Source organism: Saccopteryx leptura, chromosome 4, assembly GCF_036850995.1.
Source record: "Saccopteryx leptura isolate mSacLep1 chromosome 4, mSacLep1_pri_phased_curated, whole genome shotgun sequence".
Classification (NCBI taxonomy): domain Eukaryota; kingdom Metazoa; phylum Chordata; class Mammalia; order Chiroptera; family Emballonuridae; genus Saccopteryx; species Saccopteryx leptura.
The window spans coordinates 121,825,790-121,846,613 of record NC_089506.1 but is presented as its reverse complement, the minus strand read 5'-3'; the positions used below and the strand labels follow the sequence as shown (position 1 = coordinate 121,846,613).

General features: G+C 50.3%; 1 protein-coding gene across 2 annotated transcripts in view; it reads right to left on the bottom strand.

Moving 5' to 3' along the window:
* Positions 1–3,798: 3,798 nt before the first annotated feature.
* The window catches only part of MGAT5B (alpha-1,6-mannosylglycoprotein 6-beta-N-acetylglucosaminyltransferase B), a 63,807-nt gene continuing 46,781 nt past the window's right edge, over positions 3,799–20,824 (bottom strand). For both annotated transcript variants that reach the window (XM_066381311.1, XM_066381312.1), the window contains exons 12-17: positions 12,247–12,402; positions 10,842–10,988; positions 10,541–10,657; positions 7,320–7,394; positions 5,841–6,097; positions 3,799–5,378 (exon numbers count right to left, since the gene is read on the bottom strand). In XM_066381311.1, the coding sequence (XP_066237408.1) occupies positions 5,180–5,378; positions 5,841–6,097; positions 7,320–7,394; positions 10,541–10,657; positions 10,842–10,988; positions 12,247–12,402 (951 nt within the window). In that variant the 3' untranslated portion in view covers positions 3,799–5,179. The remainder of the gene's footprint in view (positions 5,379–5,840; positions 6,098–7,319; positions 7,395–10,540; positions 10,658–10,841; positions 10,989–12,246; positions 12,403–20,824) is intronic.

The window sequence follows — 20,824 nt, the reverse complement described above, 5'->3', positions numbered from 1 at the left end:
TCTGGGCCAACTACTGCACTGAGTGTTGAATGAATGAGTGAATGATGGGAAGGGGCAACGTGGTGGGAAATGAGGGCGCCTCACTCCAGCTTTAGACGAGGTTGGGGATTTGCCATCTCTACTCACCCCGCCATCCCACCTTCTGAGGTCCCCAGAATGGAACAGGCACAGGGAAGGGGTTCTAAGGGACTAAGGTGAGTCTAGGGTGAGGCCCTCCACTAGAGAAGACTCCCCCAAAAGCTCTTGAAGAAAGAGGTGGCCAATGTTCAGGTGGGGCAACCAGGGCCAGCTGGGGTGTCTGGGCATTCCCTGGGGACAGCAAATGTCCGCAGTCCTGTTTGCTTCACACCCAGCATGTGGAAGGCAGCTGCAGGTTTCTCCAGAATCAGTCTCTTGAGCCCAGTATTCAAATAACTGCAGAAGTTGGCCAGGCTATTTTTAGCAGAAGGAGGTGCTCTAAGGCAGGAGGCAGCAGGAGATGTAGAGTCTGACTGGGGGGCAGTCCCCTCTGCTGCTGTGAGCCCTGACTGCTGCTCCCAGGTGCCCTGAGGGCCTGCATTGGGTTGTTTATTTGGGGGGAGGGTACTGATATAAATCATAGTCTGAATCCCTGGGGATCAGCAGTCTTTCTCCTTTAGGGGTTTTGTTGAGCAAGCTTCTTGTTTTCCCGAGAAAAAATGAACTGAGCTATGTGCTGGGGTCAGTGGCCTGGCCAGGGGGCCACTGGACTCATGACTCTGAGGACACTCAGCTCAGCCCTCTGGGTTATTATCTGTAAAGGCAGCAGACCTCCTGTAACAAATTCTCACAAATTGGGTGGCTAAAAATGATAGAAACTGATTCTCTCATAGGCTCAGATTGAGGTATGGGCAGGGCCGTGCTCCTTGGTGGGGGGCCAGGGGGGGTCTTTCCTACCTCTTCCAGCTCCTGGTGCTGCCAGTGTCCTTGGCCTTCCTTGGGTTGTAGATGCATTACTCCAGTCTCTGCTCCGTCTCCACATGACCATCACCCCTGTGTGTCTGTGTCCAAATTCCTTTCTTCTCATAAGGACACCAGCCACTGGATTTAGGGCCCACCCCCATCTAGCTGGACCTCTTCTTAACTAATTACATCTGCAAAGACTCTTTCTCCATACAAGGTCACATTCACAGGCACAGGGGTTAGGAATTCAACATATCTTTTTAGGGACACAATTCAACCCATAACACCTTGCGTGCTGTTCTACCCAAGGATGACCCTTCCACCAACAGCCACGGCTCAGAGAAGGCCTTCCAGTTTTGGGGTCAGAATGTCTGGTGTCTGGTCTGGGCAGCAGCAGGCTGGGAGCCACTCTCCCTGGAGCCTCACTGGAGGCAGGCAGTCCTGAGGTCCACGGCCCAGTTCCAGTTTACTCAACACTCACATCATCTTACACCTCGCACCCGCGTGTTAGCTGCCTGACCGCATTCGCATTCGCACTCAACCCCTCGGCCCTGGAATCACCTCCTTTATGTTACATAGGAGAAACAAAGGTGCAGAAATAAGGTGAAACCACAGCCAGGCTTGTCCCCCAGGCCCTCTGCCGCCCTCCTGCCACCCCCCACCTCTGCGGGTGCTTGTCAGCAGCCTGCCGCTCTCCTGCCCTCCAACCCCAGCAGAGCTGTGTGTCTGCTCTTTGCCCAGGCCCAGGCTGGAGCCAGCTTCTTCCCTCTTCATTCCTGGGCTCATTAGCACCTGCAGCCTCTTGGCCTTGGGCTGTCAGGAGCTTCTGGCCTGGGCCTGCTGTTGGGAGTGAGAGGGACAAGGCTTCAAAGAGGCCCCCTGCAGCTGGTCCTCAGCCTGGCCCCACCTCTCTGAGAGCAGAGCTGGGGGGCAGATAGGAGCTGCCAGGTACTGCCCTGAGCCCAGTGGTTCAGGTTAGATTCACACTAGAAGTGCTTTTTAAAATGTCTGATGTCCATGGCCTGACCTATGGTGGCGCAGTGGGTAAAAGCGTCGACCTGGAATGCTGAGGTTGCCGGTTCGAAACCCCAGGCTTGCCTGGTCAAAGCACATATGGGAGTTGATGCTTCCTGCTCCTCCCTCTGTTCTATCTCTTTCCTCTCTCTGTCTCTTTCTCTGTGTCTCCTCTCTCTAAAAAAAATGAATAAATAAAAATGTAAAAATAAAAAATAAAAAATAAAAGAAAGGTTGCTTGAATTGGTCTGGGGGCAGCCTGGGTGTGGATGGCTATGGCTACCCAGGTGTTTCCAAAGGCTGGCGGGGGCTTCATCAGACCTGTTTCCTCACCTATCAGTAGGAAGAGGAAGTCACCTTTCAGGACAGTGGTGAAAGCGCCTGTACCTGTGAGGTGTGTCCTCAGTATGGGGGGGGGGGGCGGAAGTGGAGTGGCCAGCTTCAGTTTAGGGAGGAAGGGCTGGAGAGCCCCGCCCACCACATCTAGCCTTACAGCTGGGCTGCAGGTCAGACTTCTCTTTCTCCTGCTACTAGCCTGCCTTCCCACCCCCTCCACTCCACCATCCCCTCCACCTTAACAGTTTAAGACAGGATTCAAAAGTAGGTTCCTTTACAAAGATCTCTGAAAACTCAAAAATAAGAAATGAACAAGCCAATTGAAAAATGGGCAAATACCTGAACAGACACCACCTGAGAAAGAAGACAGATAGCACATAAGCACATGGGATGTTCCACATGTAATTTCAGGAAATTACAAACTAAGAATCAATTAAAAAGTTTTCCTAACTACCAGTTCCTGTGTGGCTTGTGTGGGCCCTGGGCCAGAAGAAGCAGCATCTTTATTAAAGACCAAAATTCCCAGGCCTCACCCAGACCTGCTGAATTAGAACGGGGGGGGGGGGGGGTCCAGCAGTCCAGCAATCTGTGCTTAACAAGCCCAGCACCAGGTGAAGGTAACTGCCAAGCTCTGAGAAAGCGGCAGGGGGCGGGGGGGGCTCTCCACCTCCCCACTGCTGACACTGGGCTGGCTCATTCACATTGGTGGGGACCGTCCTATGCACTGTTGGGTGTTGACCAGCATCCCTGGCCTCTTCCCACAAGATGACAGCAGCTACTTTCTCACCCTCTAGTTATTGAAATCACAGCTACCTCCAGAAAGTGCTACCTGCCCCCAGTTGGGAACCCCTGGCTGAAGGAAGACCCTGATTGTGGAGCGTCTCACACACCGGTCCCGTGAAGTGGTGAGCACCTCCCACCATTTCAGAGCGCTGTGCTGGGTTCTCTCTCACTCTCTTGGGCCATTTGATCCACACAGCAACTTGGAAACGACACCCAATTCATAGCAAGTCCCACCTCACTGCTTAACAGCTGTGTGACCTTGGGAACGTTATTAAAACTCTCTGTGCCTCAGTTTAGTAGTACCTACCGAATAGGACGGCTGAGCACATAAAATGACAAATTCCTAGCCCAGTGCCTGAAGCATAGTCAATGCCCAGTAAATGTTAGCTAGACTTCTTAGCACCACTGGTGCAGACTCGCCTCATGATGCACTTGTGTTTCTAACCTCATACTGTCACAGCCAGGGAGGCCAGCCTGAGGTGGGCAGAACCTGGTACAGCCCAGCCGGCCAAGCGGGTCCCTGGAGTTACAGCTCAGGGGCAGGAGCAGGGGCCCACGGGTTTCTGGCACCCACAGAGCAGCCTGACACAGAGAGCACCAGCCTTGCAGACTGTGCTCTGAGTAACGAAGTGGAGCAGGGGCCTGCGGCCCCAGATGCCTGCCCCACCGCTCCACCAGACACCCACACCTCTCGCTCCTCCAGCCCTGGGTGTCCCAGGAAAAGATGAGAAACAGCACAGCTCCTCCTCTGCACCCCACATCCCAATAAAATATTTATTATTTCAAGAAATAAATCTTTAAAAAAGAGAAAGAAAAAAGTCTCTATTGCTTTCCTCTCGAAGGTCAGGTCCTTTGTAACTATTTAGTTTCTGGGGCCGCAGGGGCAGCCTGGCTGAGAGGGCTCTCAGGTGGGAGGACCCTGCCCTTAGCCCAGAGTGGGGCTGCCCCACCCCCAGGCTTTCAGGGCCTAGGGGCTGCCTTCTTGGAAGGGTGGGGGCAGCCTGGGAGGGTGGGCTAGAGCTGCCCAGGGAGGGCATGGAATTATAAAACAGGATGGGTGGCAGTGTTTCTGAAGGCCTGACCTGCTCAATCAGGCAGGGCTCTGGGCGCGGAGTTGGGGGAAGGGGCGTCCTGGGGCCGAACCAGGCATGCTGCACAGAATGGACAGCTGGATCGAGAGGTGGTTTGAAGCTGGATGGACACGGATGCAGCATTGACGGGGTGGGAGTTACACTGGGGGCTAGCAGGCTCGGGCATCCAGAAACCGTGGCAGGGGTGCAATGGGCCAGAAGCTCCTCTCCAGGCCTCCACCCCAAGCCTTTGCCTAAAACAGATGCTGGGAAGGGAACTGAGTGCCTCTTCTCGGAGGCCAGAGAGGTGGGAGTAGGGAGGAGGGAAACTGAGGCTTTGGAAACAAATCCATGGTCTGGAATCACAGTCATGCCAGGATGGGTTTCAGGAGAAGTCCAAAGTGAAGAAAGTTGGAGCAAGCAGGCGAGGAAAACAACTCAGCCCCGGGTCTAGGTGGTCCCTATGCCTCCAACTATGGACCCCGTGCAGCAGGGAGGGAAGTGTGGGGACGTGGGAGGGGTACAGCTAAGAGCAGGCCTGAACATGGTACCTCAGCCTGGCCTTCCCACGGTCCCCTGCCCTCTCTGGCCACCCCCCAAACAACTCCAGAGAGACAAGGCTGGTCCCTCACGCCTGGACCATTCAGTGGGCCATTGGGCAGGCTCACCCCTACTGCCTATCTTGTACAGCAAGAGGCCTCATCCTGGGCCCAAGGAGGACCAAGACCCTCTCTCCATCTGGTCCAGATTTGGCCTTGCACAAAGCAAGGGGCCTCTGCCATCTGCTCCTGGGCCAGTGGGACCTTCCGACAACCCCATAGCTGCTTGGCCATGCCTCTGCCATGAGCCCTTGGGAGGAGGAGGGGAAGCCTACCTAGGGTGGGCACCTGGCACTGGGATGCGCTCCCTCCCCTCAGCCTGTGCCTGTGCTGCTCCGCCCACTTCCTGGCAAGGAAGGAAGCTCCAGCCTGGGTGTCCAGGGGAGGACAGGTTGTTGGAGCTCAGAATCTGCTGGTATTTTCTCCTGTGGCAGGAGGGCCAGCCGCTGGGTGCCCTCACAGACAGTCCTGGCACAAGGCCACCTGGCCCTTGCGGAAGTCTCGGCAGGGACAGAGCCGGCGGTACTTGGTGCTGGAGCCGGCACAACTAAAGAGCAGGGGCTCCTTCTGCAGGAGGCACTCCTGGCTTGGCTGGGCGAAGGCCGGGTACAGGTGGTTCATCTCCGACTCAGTGCTGTCACAGGGCACCTGCAGCCTGGGTGAGATCACGGGTAGCAGTCACTCAGTGGCAGGGTGCAGGCTGCCCACTCCCCCCGCCCCCACCCTGGCCTATACCATCCCAAACCACAGAAGATGTTTCTAGGCGGCACCAGGACAAACCTGGCCTGCAGCTCCTTCTCCCACCTGTGAGAGGTGGGGAGGAGAGTAGCCAGGAGGATGATGTGGTCCCCACACACACACCGCCACCCCAGGCTGACCCATCAGGAAGAACCTTGGGAAGATAGGGAGGGATGGAGGAGGGCAGAGATGTGGTTTCCCTCCATGGTTTCCAAGAGTGTGACAGCTCTAATATGGATATCCCTCTGGAAGGTCGTTTCTGGTCCTCCCTTTCTCCCCCCTGCTGGCAGGGCTGGGGTCCGGGTGGTTGTGGGAATGAGGAGCGACAGGTGAGCCCCACTGGACAACAGAGGAAGGGGGCCGGGTGGGGATCACTCACTTCTGGAAGGCATCCTGGCTGTTGAGGAAGGGAAAGAAGGAGGGCTCGCAGACCAGCCCATGGTCCAGGCAGGCATCTGTGCAGGCCCTCCCAGTGGCGGCCAGCCAGGCCCGAAGGGAGTGCGCTGGGGGCCAGGCTCCAGGGAACAAGCTGGAGTTTCGGGCCCACTCAAGGTGGGTGGCATTGGGTGCCAAGACCAAGGGGCTCTGTGGAGCTCGGGACCCTGGTGGGGCAGTCCTGGGGGCTGTACAGAAGTCCTGCCAGGAGGAAGGCAGTGTGAGCATGAGAAGGACAAATGGGACACAGAAGGACAAATGCCACATGGGGTCCTGGCAATTCCAATGGGAACCGATCACGCTTGGGTTCTTAGTGAGAGCCAGGTGGCCTTTCAGGCAACATCACACTTACTCCTGCAGCAGCTCCACCAGGTGGGTATTGATACATCTCTGGCTATTTTATGGGGAGAAACAGACAGAGGGGGTGGTCAGGGACCACCCCAGGGCCTCAGGACAGGGACACAGGTCTGTCTCTGTGCTGTCCAACGTGCGCTGCCTGGTGGCTGGTCACACGTGAGTTAGAATCAGGGTTTCCTCCAGGTGCCCATGGTGGGAAGGGGACCGGGGCTGTCTTGGGGCTCTCCCTGCAGGGGTCAGACCAGAGGCTGGCAAAGCCAAGCAGATGCTTTTCTGTGAGCTTCATGATGACATCCCTTGGGTGGCTGGGAGCTGAGTCCCAGGTTCTGGCCCTGGCCCAGACCCAACAAGTCCTCCCTTTGGGGGTCTCAGTATTTGTCTGTCAAGCAATGGGCTAGAATCACTCTCAGCCCCTGATGTTTGTGCATTGGGGTCAAAGTGCAAACAGAGGCACTCACACTATCTATCTGTCTGCAGCTGGCTTCTGGGCATCACCCTAGAGACCCGAAGCCTGAAAGAAAGGTTCTCCGCCTTGGCCACCTGTGCGCCCTCGTGGAGGCTCCAATCCCCTGTGGGGGATAGGGAGCAGGACTTCTGCTTTTGAGGCCCTTCCCGGGGTTTTCAGGGCAGAGGTCTTAATCCCCCACGCCAGTCTCACCAACTCATCCTTGGGGCAGGGGTGGGTGAGCGGGTCTTCCATACTTAACATTCACTTAATTGGTTACAAAACATTTAAACAACTTCTTTATAACATGAAAAGTTTCTGTGTTGTGATATGGGGTTGGGGCTCTAAAAGCTGGGGACCCAGGGCAGGGGCCCCTCAGGCCTGGCTTTGGACAAAGCAACACATTGTGACCACCCCCACTCAGCCCCCCCAACCCTACCCGCTGTGGTGGGAAAGGAAGGAAATAGACAGACCAGAGAAGGAACAGGAGTTTAATGGATGCCACACCCTGGAAAGGGGCTGTCTCCTCAGACAATAGCGCTGGCTTAGCCTCCTCCTCTGGTCTGATGGGGTTTGGGGTGGGACCCCATCCCTGGGGCAGAGAGAAGAGGGTCCTCCTACCTGGTGCTGGATGTAGGCATGGATTCGCTCCAGCATTCCCTCACAGGTGTACTCATAGGGCAGGTAGGGGTCTACCTGTGGAAGGGACAGGCAGACACATGGGGCAGGAGGGGATGTGGCAGCTGGGGCCCTGGCCATGCTCAGTATTGGGGGCAGCGATCTGGGGGGCTTTCATACCCTGAGCTAAGGGAGCGAACCACCCACCCACCTGGCCCCTCTGCTCAGATTTCCTGTCTCCAAAGGCACCCCCAGGGCCTCTTAGGGCTCAGAACCTTTGGGGCTGGTCCCAGCCTCACTGGGCTTCTCCCCTTTCCATAAATGAAGCACTCCATCTGGCCCTGGGCCATGATGCCTCTCTTCCCACAGCCAACCCAGATGGGTTCATCCTCCCCTCTTAGGCCGCACTTCCTCCAGAAAGAGGGCCCGCACTGTGACAGGCCCACATTCCTTTCTGACACCCTAGCCATCCCCCAGCGCCTGTTATCATTTCTCTGTGTCTCTCAGGTTGTGAGCACATTGACAGCTGGGCCCATGGTGTTCAATGAATTCTTGTGTCTCGCACAGTGTCTGGAACACAGTAGGAGGTCAGGCAATAGCATCCCTAGCTCTGCCTGTGTCCTGCCCACAACACGGAATATTCACACAAAGGAACCTGGGAGCATCTCCCAGGTGGATGGAGTGGGATGACTTCTGTAAAGTTTCCTGCCCGGACCTGACACCTGGAGCTACTTAAGGTGCACACCCCAGATGGAGGCCACACACCATCGGTCTAAATATGAGTTTGAAAGCAGCCCATGCTGGGGCTGACGGGAGCAGGTGTCATGAGTAGCTGGGGCCAGTGGAGCAAGGGGAGACAGGGAGAGTTGATAAAGGGGTTGTCCACCTCCAATGAGCAAGTGCCCCCCCCCCCCCACTTCTCACAGGCCCAGCAGCCAGCCAGCCACTTTGGAGGAAACCGTCAGCAGACAATGACATGGGGTGGCCCACCCTGAACTAAAGGGAGGGTGTATTTTAGCCTTCAACCTCCCCACCCCCCAACATGTGTGTGTTGGTGCCACACTGGCCCGGCCCATCTCGATTTGGCCATGGTCCTTCAACAGCTCTGGAAATCCTGTAGGTTTAGCCCTGGTGGTTCAGTCTGAGTTCTGCCCACATCTGTACGCCTCTCCTTCCTCCTCATCACAGGTGGGTGGTGTCAGATGGCTACTCAGGTGCACTGGGTGGGTGCTGCTTCCTATAGACTCCACCTGGAAGGGCTGGTGCTCCCACGGGAGCAGCAGCTGCCGCTGTCATTGAAGTTGGTCCTGCCACCAGAGCTGACTCAAGGGACAAGACCCTAGACGCCTGGCCCTGTCCTCAGTCTGACTTCACCTGCATGAGGAGCAGGGCCAGTTTCACATTCTCAGAGGATCCCCAGAGGGTCCTGAATCCAGCCACCATGTCATAGTCCATCAATGGGGACAGCCTCCAGCCCTAAGCTCAGCACAGCCAGCTTCCAACCTGCCCACAGTTCCAGGATGTCGGGGGACAATCTCTTGGGTACAAAGGTTCAAGCCCTGGTTATAAATAAAACCCCCAGAGAAGATTCTCTCCAAATGTTACTCTGCCTGCTCCACAGAAAACCTATGTCACACGGAAATTCAAAGGCCCCCATTTGAGGGCAGCACCCTCAGCCAGCCACGTCCCGCCTGCCATGAATCTCCCGCCAAAGGAGGCAAACCTGCCTGGAAATTACCCACACTAGGTCTAATTACAGGTGTGCACAGCAATCGGTCCTGACAGAAGGCAGCTGCTGGTCCCCCCCCCCCCCGGGAAGTGCAGGCTGTGATAATGAGAGGGGGAGGCAGCCGCAGGTGCCTGCATGGCCTCCTCTCCTCTCACCTTGAATGGCCACGCCCAGGACAGGCAGGTGCCAACAGGCAAATGGAAAGAGCCTCTACCCTGGAGCAGCAGGACAGCTGGGTGCCTTGGGTCTCTCTCACTCTCACCTGTCAGCCCCTCCTGGCCGCCCCCCTTCCCTGTGAGAAGAGAAGCCCCTTGACTTGCAGAACAAGCTGAGGGTGGGCCTCATTCGCTCTCTCAGCTGCTGTCAGCCTTCCTTAAATCAGGTTTCTAAAATAGGATTATCAGAATTACCCAATGTGTTTAAAATGCACATTCCATGGCCACCTCCAGGGTGAGCCCAGCAATCTGCATTGCAAACATCTCCCCAGGCAAACCATCTATCCTGGAGGTCAGGCAAGACCTGAGCCCTAGGGCTGGGCAAAGCCTGCCCTGTTCCCACCCCCATCCCCCCACCTTGGGTAAGAGGGGAGGTGGGCCCATGAAGGGCGGGATTAAGGCAGAGGGCAGGGCTGGTTTGGGGCCAAGCTACAAGGGGCAGCTTGGTGGATTCCCAGCACCTTGGTTATTTGACCCCTTTGTTATTGTAATTTTAAAAATCAACTAATAAACCAAATTAAACAGATGTTCATGTAAAAAAAAAAAAATCAAAAGGAAAACAAATGAAAAGGAATTTTTCCTTCCAACCCAGACACCCAGCACCGTCCCTGGGGGAAGCCACTGTTATCAATGTCGTGTGTGTCCAACCAGAAATAAAGTGTGGTAGGCCAGCAGTCACTACCCACCCCCTGCACCTTCTCCCACTGATTTGTTCTGCAGATGGGACCATGCCCTCCACAGGGCTGAGGGTCCTATTCATTTAGTTTAATTTAACAATCTATCCTGGCCCTGTCCAGGTAGCTCAGTGGGTTAGAGTGTTGTACCCAGATGCCAAGGCTATGGGTTTGATCCCAGTCAGGGCACATAAAAGAAGCAACTAATGAATGTACAAATAGGTGGAACAATCATTGTTTCTCTCTCTCTCTCTAAAAATCAGTCAATAAATAAAAATTTTAAAAGTTCTGGCTCTGTCTGTAGTGGTGCAGTAGATAAAGTGTCGATACGGAATGCTTAGGTCACTGGTTCAAAATCCTGGGGTTGCCTGATCAAGGCACATACGACAAGCAATCAACGAACAACTAAAGTGAAGCAACTAGGAGTTGATTCTTCTTGCTTACCCCACCTCTCTCTCTCTCTCTGTAAAATCAATAAATAAAATCTTAAAAAAAAAAAAATTCAGGCCCTGGCCGGATAGCCCAGTCAGTTAGAGCGTCTTTTTCTAATTATAGTGAAGATCCACAGGATGGCCAGTGGCAGTCCTGACTGGACCTGAGTCTCACCTGGGTTCTCAGGATGGCCTTGATGGCAGCTTCAAACTCCTCCGAGTTGTTGTAGTCGACAGTCCACACGTGGGGCTTGCCGATGAATTTCTCTGCATAGGGGTGCTGGGAGAACAGCTGCCGGGCGGAGATACAGGTGACTTCTCCCAGGCCCGCCATTGCGGGCTGGGCTAAGGGGGGAGGTGCCTCCACTCACCTGTCCCATCTGTCCCCTCACTCCACGCCTCAGTCTCCCTCTTCTAGGAACGTCAGGGTCCCCATTTCAGACCCTCCCAGTCAGGACCAGGGTCCTCTCACTCACCTCTCTGGAGGTGGGCTTGCCTCGGAAGAACTCATGGTTAAGGGAGCTGTGGGGCGGGCTGAGGCGGGCCTGCAGGAAGACACAGCCGTTGGCGATGGCCTCCAGGGGCGCGGGACCCTCATAAGGGAAGCCAAACCCTATGAAGAGCTGAGGAGGCAAGATGGCGCTTGGGTCAGGGAAGGCGAGGCACCACACAGTGGCCCCAGGAAGCCAGGGGCAAGGTCGGGGTTGGGATATTTATTCACAGGAGAGAGCAGGGGTGGGACAGGAAAGACAGTCCAGACCAGCAGGGTATCCTGGCAGGCACTTCCTCTGTCTAATCCTCAGTCTCCCCACTTATGAAATGAGGAGGTCCAGTCAGGTAATATCAACGGCTGCTTCCTGCCCTAACAGGCTGTGATTCTGGAGGGGAGGGAAAGAGTGAGGGTCTCAAGTTTAAGATTTTTTATTTTAGAATTTGATTTATTTATTCATTTTTATTAGAGAAATAGAGAGGGGATAGAGAGAGGTGTGGAGAGAGAGAGAGAGAGAGAGAGAGAGAGAGAGAGAGAGAGAAGGGGGAGGAGCTGGAAGCATCAACTCCCATACGTGCCTTGACCAGGCAAGCCCGGGGTTTCGACCGGCAACCTCAGCATTCCAGGTCAACACTTTATCCACTGCGCCACCACGGATCAGGCGAGGGTCTCAAGTTTAGAAGGCTTCAAACCCACACCTACAGCTCACCTCAAAGGACCTTTACTCCTTCATCCTAAAATCATTAACTCAGCACCTAACTTGCATCCAGAAGGTGCTTACTAAGTGATTCTGAATCCACCCAGGGTTGCGGGAGGTCGTTCAGGATGCTCCACACAGAGGTACCCTTTCCCCACCCCAACACACACACACACATACATGTGAGCACTCAAGAAGCCTAAGGAGAGGGGCTACGGTGAGGTGGGCAGAGAGCCTGGACACTGGCTGGGGACTCTGCAGACCCAGCTGACACTACAGGGCCCAAAGGCAGTGTAGCGCACTGGGCCAGCTGCTGCCCCATGGATACAGCTCAGGGACCCCCAGAGCAGTCCGAAAGAACTGACGGCCTGATGGACTCCAGCCAGGAGCCCCCATCCCCAGCCTGCCTTTCCATCCTCCCCCGGGCTGGACTGGTGCTGGTAGGCGGCAGGTGGGCAGCCCAGAAACTCTTCCCATCACTGAGCCTTTCACTGTGGAGCCTCTCCTGCCTGGTGGGCACCCCCTCCCACCCCCAGAGAGCCTGGGCATGAAGCTCAGGACAGCTGAGCAAGGAGGGTCCACACGAGGAAGGGTGATGATGGCAGGCACGGCAGGGGCACGGCAGGCACGCAGGGACGGGTGGCCCCCACGGTGTCCAGGGCCGAGCAGGGGAGGGAGAGAGGGGCAGGCTCACTTTCGCCTTGCGCAGCAGCTGCTGGAACTCGGGCTGTGGCAGGAGGCCATGGTTCTTCACAAAGGCCGGGACCTCCGGCGGCCGCTGGCTCTCGTAGTACACGGTGCCGTGGACCTCCATGTATTTGTGCAGGGTGCCCAGGAACTTCTCCTTCCCCTGGAAGAGGGCGACGAGATGGGAGCCGTGCCTCACCAAGGAGGGCAAAGCCAGCAGAGAGACAGCCCTGGTCCAGAAGCTGGGAGATGCGCAGCCAGTCTCAGGTCGGCCGTTAACCAGCTCTGTGACCCTGGGAAAATCCCCTCCTCTCACTGACTCTCAATTTCTTTATCTGTGAGTTGTGGAGGTTGGACTAGACCAGGGGCTTCAAGACTCTTTTTAGCCATAAACTATTTTCTTTCCAGAGGAACACTATGGGGACCAAACTTTTAATGCCTCCAGATGGAGCTGCTTGGCCTCTGCTGAACCCTTGACGACCTCCAAGGACCTCCAAGGAGGGGTGGGAGACCAGAACATCCATCTACCCATCCCTCATCCACCTATCCCTTCATCCTTCCTTCTATCCACTCGTATCTATCTATCCACCTCCAGCTATTCATCCCTGCTTTCCTCCACCCACCCTGTTAATCTATCCTCTCTCCATTCCTTCATCCTTCCCTCTACCCATCCATCCCTCTATCCATCCTTCCATCCCCCATCCATCCCCCATCCATACATCCATACACCCATGCAGCACATATTTATTGAGCACCTGCACTGCACTGGCATTGAGCTCAGTGCTGGGAGCCCAGCAGGGACAAGACAGAATACTTGTCCTCATGGAGGACACCCGGGAGTGAAAACCCTGCCAACTAGCGAAGGCTCCTGTCGCTCTAGACCTGAAAGTCTCAAATCCAGGCTCCGCCACCCCTCCAGCCCAAGGGGGCTGGAAAGAGACCCAGCCTATAGGGGAAGGAAAGAAAGGGAGGCAGAGCGTAGCTGAATAGATAGCACCTCAGCATCTGAACACCTATCTGACCTTACACCTAGGGCTCTGAGTTTGGGGCTGCAGTCAGTGTAGGATGTAGGACCCCTACAGGGAGAACCACAGATCTGCTGCTGGGTTTTACTCCTGGGCAGGTGGTGGCTTGAAGAACAGAGGAAGACAGAAGCTGAGAGGACCTTCAGATCATGGAGAAGGGAGGGGCAGGAGACGGCGCTCAGAGAATAAGAGCCCATGGTTTTCCCACGGCCTGCTGACCATGAGGTCAGACAGCAGGAGCGTCAGCCCAGGTTTAGTCCACAAACCACAGCTCTTGAAGAATGTTATCAATGGACATCAACATAATTAACAATTCACATTGTGAAACTAAACTATAGATTTTTCATAAGGAGGCCTCCCACTTGTAGGAATAGTTCATGAGGCAACACAGATCAGCTCTGCCCCTGAGAACAACCAGGAAAGAAGGGGACATGTGATGACATATGTGAAGGCCCTAAAAATCTAACCAACAGTGACGAATTATTAGGCCAAGCTCTAAGAGGAAGAAGGGAGCCTGCTGAGGCCAGCGTGGGGGTTGGCTTGCCCCTGGGCGTACCCGGGAAGGGAGCAGAGCTCCTGGTGACCTTGCGGAGCTGGGGGCAAAAGGAAGAATGCATGGCCTGACAAAGAGAGGGAACCCCACACATTGGCTGAACTCTGAGGAATGACACCTGGCAGAAGGAGTGGACTAGGAAGACCAGAGTGGTCCTTTCAGGGGCTGACTCTATTTTGAATAATTTCAATCAGTATCCTAGACTAAGGTGATTCGGAGTTGCAAGGGTCCTATGTACACGCGAAGAGCAAATCCTCTCTGGAAGAAAAGAGCATCATCTTGACCTCAAATGATTTCAAGAATTTTCATATTCATTTTCCAGAACTCCAAAAAATAAATATAAAAAGTAATCAGTGAAATCCCAATCACAACCCCAGCAGGTTTTTTCATAGAAATGACAAGCTGATTCTGAAATTCACTTCTAAATGGACAGGGCCTAGAACATACTAAACAATTTTGAAAAAGAACAAGAGGCCCTAGCCAGCTGGCTCAGTGGATAGAGTGTTGGCCTGGCATATGGACGTCCAGGGTTCAATTCCTGGTCAGGGCACATAGGAGAAGCAACCAGGAGAAGCAATCATCTGCTTCTCTCCCCCTTCTCTCCCTCTTCCCCTCCTGTAGTCAGTGGCTCAATTTGTTCAAGCATCAGCTCCAGCACTGAGGATGGTTCATTGGTCTGAGTGTCAGCCTCAGGTGCTAAAAATAGCTTGGTTGATTGGAGCATAAGCCCCAGATAGAAGTTGCTAGGTGAATCCCAGTCAGTGCGCATGTGGGACTCTGTCTCACAATCTCCCCTCCTCTCATTTAAAATAATAATAATAATAATTTGCCTGACCAGGCAGTGGGGCAGTGGATAGAGTGTTAGACTGGGACACTGAGAGCTCAGGTTTGAAACACCAAGGTTGCCAACTTGCGCACAGGCTCATCTGGCTTGAGCTTGAGTGCGGGGTCGCTAACTTGAGCATGGGGTCACTGACTTGAGTGTGGAATCATAGACATGACCCCATGGTTACTGGCTTGAGCCAAAAGGTCACTGGCTTAAAGCCCAAAGTCACTGGCTTGAGCCCAAGGTTGCTGGCTTGAGCAAGGGGTCACTCAGTCTGCTATGGCCCCCCAGTCAAGGCACATATGAGAAAGCAATCAATGAACAACTAAGATGTTACAACAAAGAACTGATGCTTCTCATCTCTCTCTCTCTTCCTGTCTGTCTGTCCTTGCCTGCCCCTCTCTCTGTCTCTGTCACAAAAAAAGGAAAAAAATTAAAAAAGAAAAAGAAGAAAACAAGTGTGTAAGCAGGCATATTACTTGATTTCAAGACTTATTATAAAGCTACAGTAATCAAGATGGTGTGATATGGGCATCAAGACAGACAGATCAATGGAACAGAATAAAGAGCCCAGCAACAGACCCAAATGTGTATGATCAATTCATTTTCGTCAAAGGTGCAAAAACATATTAGTGAAAAAGAACAGTCTTTTCAAAAAAAGGGCATAAAACACTGGATATCCATATGCAAAAAAGAAAAAACAGAACTTCAACCCATCCTTCATATCATATATAAAGTTAACTCAAAATAGATCATAGCTTTAATTATAAAACCTAAAACTATAAAACTTATAGACGAAAACATAGGAGAAAAATCTTTTTGACTTTGGGTTACCAGTGGTCGGCAAACTCATTAGTCAACAGAGCCAAATATCAACGGTACAACAATTGAAATTTATTTTGAAAGCCAAATTTTTAAAAATTAAACTATATAGGTAGCTACATTGTTATTAACTTAATTAGGGTACTCCTAAGCTGGCCTTTGCTAAAAACATCACATGCTATTAGGTCACATGTGGCTTGCAAGCTGTGGTTTGCCGACCACGGGTTAGACAAAGATTTCTTAACTACAACACCAAAAGCACAATCCATAAAAGAAAACATTGGACTTCATTAAAATAAAGACCTTTTGCTCTTTGAAAGATGCTGTGAAGAGAAACACGAGCCACAGACTCGGAGGAGATACTTGCCAAACACGTATTTGATAAAGGACATACCCAGAATCTGTACAGAACTCTAACAACTCAATAATAAGAAAACAAACAACCCCATTTTTTTTAAATGGGTAAAAGCTTTGAAAAGATACTTCACCAAAAAAGATATATGAAAGAGAAAATAAGCATACAAAAATATCTTCAATGCCATTTGCCATCAGGGAATTACAAATTAAAACCACAAGAAAATACCACTGGATAGTTAGAACGGCTAAAATGAAAAAGACTTGATCACACCAAGTACTGATAAACTTGTGAAGGAGCTAGAACTCTCATCATCGCTGGTAGGATTGTAAAATGGTACGACCACTTTTCTTAAAAAGTTAAGCAGTTAAATAGTTCTACAATATAACCCAGCCATCTTACTCCTAGGTATTTCACCAAGAGGAATGAGATCACATCTCCATGCAAAGACTTGTACATGAATGTTTATAGCAGCTTTATTGGCAAGAGCCAAATACAAATATTGATCGACTTACGACCTGTGCAACTTACGATCATTCGACTTTATGACCACAATCGCTAGCCATGACTGCTCCACGTCTGGCAGCGCAAGCATTGCCCAGCTGGGCCTACGACAGTGCGGACCAGCTTCCGGCAGCACTACCATCTCCACATGCACCATTTCAACTGTTATCCCAAACTCGGTACAGCAATTTGTGTTTTGTGTCTTGGATATTTTTCATCAAACCCCTCCCAAGATGTCTACCAAAAGGTGCAATTTGTCTTTGCAAATATTAAACCAGTTGTACTGGTAATGCAGTGTTTTACTTAAACCTGATGAATGTAAAAATAAGAAACAAAATGGTGTAGAGATAATACAAATGGCATAAAATGAACAAAGAAAATTATGATATATAGCAATAATGAAAGAAAACCATGACAAAATATGACTTAAAGATTTTTATAACATCATTTCACAGTACTGTACATATAGCCTACTCAACTTATGACCAAATCGTGTTACGACCGGTCTGTCAGAACCAATCGTGGTCGTAGGTCGAGCACTAGCTGTACTGGAAACAACCCAATGTCCATTAGGAGAACGGATAGACAAAGTGTGCTGTATCCATATGATGGAATATTATTCAGCAATGAAAAGGAGTAAACTATTGATACATGCAACATGGATGAATCTCAAAATAATTACCCTCAGTGAGAAAATACACCCCAAAATGAGTATATACCATATGATTTCATCTATATAAAATTGTAGAAAATAAAAACTAACCTGCCAGTGACAGAAAGGAAATCACTGGTTGATAGGAGACGAGGAAATGAGGAGAAACAGGAGTGACAAAGGGAAGAAGAGAAACTGGGGCGGAAGTGGATCAAGCACTATCACGATTGTGGTGACGGTTTCACAGGTGTGTGTTAAAACATAAAATTACACATTTAAAAAACTGTTTATTTATTGATTTTAATGAAAGAGAAAGAAAGAGACAGGAACATTGATCTCTTCCTGTATATGCCCTGACTGGGGATTGAACCAGCAACCTCTGTGCTTCGGGACAATGCTCTAATCAACTGAGCTATCAGGTCAGAATTAAAATTGCACATTTTAAACATGTTTAGTATACTGCTTATCAATTATACCCCAATAAATCTAAGAAACTAGATCTTTTAATTAAAAAAAATTTAAATACCTTGATTTTAAAAAATCAAGTACCTGAGGAGGCAAGACTGTATGACCAAAGACCAAGTGAAGTCAACCTGGAATGCTGAAGTTGCTGGTTCAAAACCCTGCACTTGTCTGGTCAAGGCAAGCTGATGCTTTCTGATCCTCCCCCCTTTCTCTCTCTCCCTCCCTCTCTCTCTCTCTTTCCTCTCTAAAAAAAGCTGAATAAAAAAATAAAGAAAATATTAAAAACAAAAACAAAAAACAAGTGAGACAATCAAAACAGATCTGTGGGCGATCTAGAAGCTGGAGTTAGTTACCAGATAAGGACTTGAAGATCAATACACTGAATATAGCCAAGGAAAGAGAGGCTAAGGGCTTGAAACCAAATGGAAATACTGGGAATTAAAACTACAGTGACTAAAATTAAGAACTAAATGGACGGATTTAACAGCAGATTAAACACAGCTGACGAACAATTCATTTGGTGGAAGAACAAAAGAATACACCCAGAATGAAGTACAGAGAAATTAGAGGTGGAGATTACAGACAAGACCCTAACTCGAAGGGACGTGTGAATGGATTCTAAGAAGCAAAAGAGAGAGAGACTGGGCCAGGGGCACTATTTAAAGAGAACAGCTTAGAATTTTCTAAAACTAGCCAAAGATCAAACCACAAGCTCAAAAATATCTACACACTCCATGTGGGATACATCAAAAGAAACCCACACTGAGGCATATCACAGTGAAACTTCTGAACACCCAACAAGAAGTCAGAAAAGAGGTAGAGACAAAAGACAAAATTACCTTTAAAGATGCACATTGACTCCCCAACAGAAATGACAGAAGTCTGAATACAACAGAATATTTTAATATGCTGAAAGAAAATAAACTCCAATTCTGTGCACTGCAAACATATCCTTCCCAAATTGAGGTGGAATAAGGACATTTTTAGAAAAATTTTAGAAAATGAACATACAATAAAGGCATATAAGCTAGAGCAGCTACTGTTAACCTTTCTCATCTCTTGGCACACATAAACTCATTACTAAAATTCTGCAGCACACCAAAAAATATATGTTTTGTTGATCTGACAAAAAACAAAACAAAAATCAAACAGGTATAATTTTGATTCATTCACACCAGATGGCTATTGCTGAGTTGGCTGTTGTCATTCTTTATTTAACAATCTAAGGGGAAAGAGGTCAGTGCTCCTGTCTAAAGAGCCAGGTATTGCATGTCTTAAAACTTCTTGTGGCATGCCAGTATAAAATCACTGACATAGAGGGAGACAATGAAAGTATTCTAAGGTTCTTTTTATTGCCTCACAAAAGGTAAAAGTTGATTGATGTTAGATTTTGATAAATCAAGAAAGCATATTATAATCTTTAGGGTAGCCGCTAAGAAAATTTAAGAGTATAATTAGTCAGCTAATGCGAACCGGATTTAAATATATATATTTATATGTCAATGTAAAAGAAGATAAGAAATAAGAGGGAAAAGAACATAGAACAGTCCAGAGAAAAATAAAAAATCAGCCAGGAAGATGGTACAGTCAAAGCTAAATTCCTCAGCAATCACACTAAATATAAAAGGACTATTTATTTTAAAACTGAATTACTCTCATAGAAAAAAAAATCAAATCAAGAACAAAGAATGAAGAAAATGTCACGGCATCCTCCTGTTCAACGTTCTAACCCCATTACCAGCGACAGCTGTTTTTAGCAGTTTCCGGGCACCTTCCCCAGACCCTTTATGTATTATCAGTGTATGTACGCGTCCTTTAGAATGTACACTCATGCACAAAAGGGCTCATGTTGCACATACTGTTCAGCAACCTTTTCTTACCTAATCTCTCACATACACACACTTGTAAACTTCAAGTTTCACAAAACTGTATTTACTCAATACATTTAAGGTCCTCTAAGATTCTTTAATTCTATGATTTCTCTGTTATTTGAGTTCATTTCAAAAGGCTAGTTAAGACTCTCTGAGTTGAGAAAGGGAGGCAAATACTGGATCATCTCGCTTATTCCTGGAATCTAAAAAAGCTGACCTCATAGAAACAGAGTACAATGGTGGTGGCCCAGGGTGGAGAAGATGCAGAGACATTGGTCAACAGGCACAAATTTTCAGCTTCAAGATGATTAAGTCTGGGTGATTCCACTGTAGTGTATACTTGAAATTTGCTAAGAGAGAGACTCTGAAGTGTTCTCACCACACCAAAACGGGGGTTGAGGGGACCACATGGGGTGATAGGTATGTTGATTAGCTTGATTATGGCCCTCATTTCACAATATATATGTATATCAAGCCATCATGTTGCACACCTTAGGTGTATACTATTTTTTCTTTGTCAATTATATAAATACATCAATAAAGCTGAAGAGCACAAACCCAGAGCTTCAAGTAGATTTCATGACCTATCCATGGGTTGCAGCCTGCAGTGTGAAAACCCTCCTGCTCCAGTGGATGGCTCCCTGAGGTCTTCATGATTCCTCCAGCAGAAAGGGGGGTTTGCCCTGCATAGGACCAGCTGCCTCTCTCCCATCCCTCACTCCTGCTCCTTGGGACTTTACACTTTAATAACATAGCAGCATCCAAGCCTGAGCCTCAAGCTCTGCTTCCCAAGGACCCAGGATAAGATGAGCCTCCTAGCACCACCACCACCACCAAAACTCTCGCCCTGATTTTCGCTGCCACTCCCACAGAATGTGATGGCCTGGTGAGATCCTCCACCCTCCCTCCTCCACTCCTCAGCCGCCTAGACCTTGTACTCTGGGCGGCTTTGGCCCCAGGATGCTGCTCTCATTCTTCTCTCATCTAGCCACCTCTGAACTCATTGGGTCATGAAGACCAGGACAAAGCTGTCCTTTTTAGAAGCAGCTGCTTTGAGGTTCTGCTCAACCATGTTGCTCCCAGTAATCACAGAGGCTCCTGGGCTGGAGATAAAACCTTCTTTTCCTGGACTTCATAACCTCTCATTCTCTTGGGGAAGTTTCTTAATAGCATTTTCTGGTAAAAGCAGACACAATCTGTGCTCACTCCTTCCCCAGCAACCTGGGCTTCTGTGGCAGCCAGCTCATCAGCCATCCTAAAGAATGACATCTGATCCCTCTCCCACATCCCACGGGGGGGGGGGGGGGACACTGATGTCCCAGCCCAGGTCTGGGACCATTTATCCCAAGTCTCCAGGGCTTCATACCTGGGGAGGTGACGTAGAGTCAGAGTTAAGTGTTCTGGCTCTGGAATTAGAAGTGGGTTCAAATCCCAGCTCCAGCTGTGAGCAGCTTGTCACTCTAACTTCCTATGCTGATTCCCTCATTTGCAAATGGTCACAATAGTGTGTGC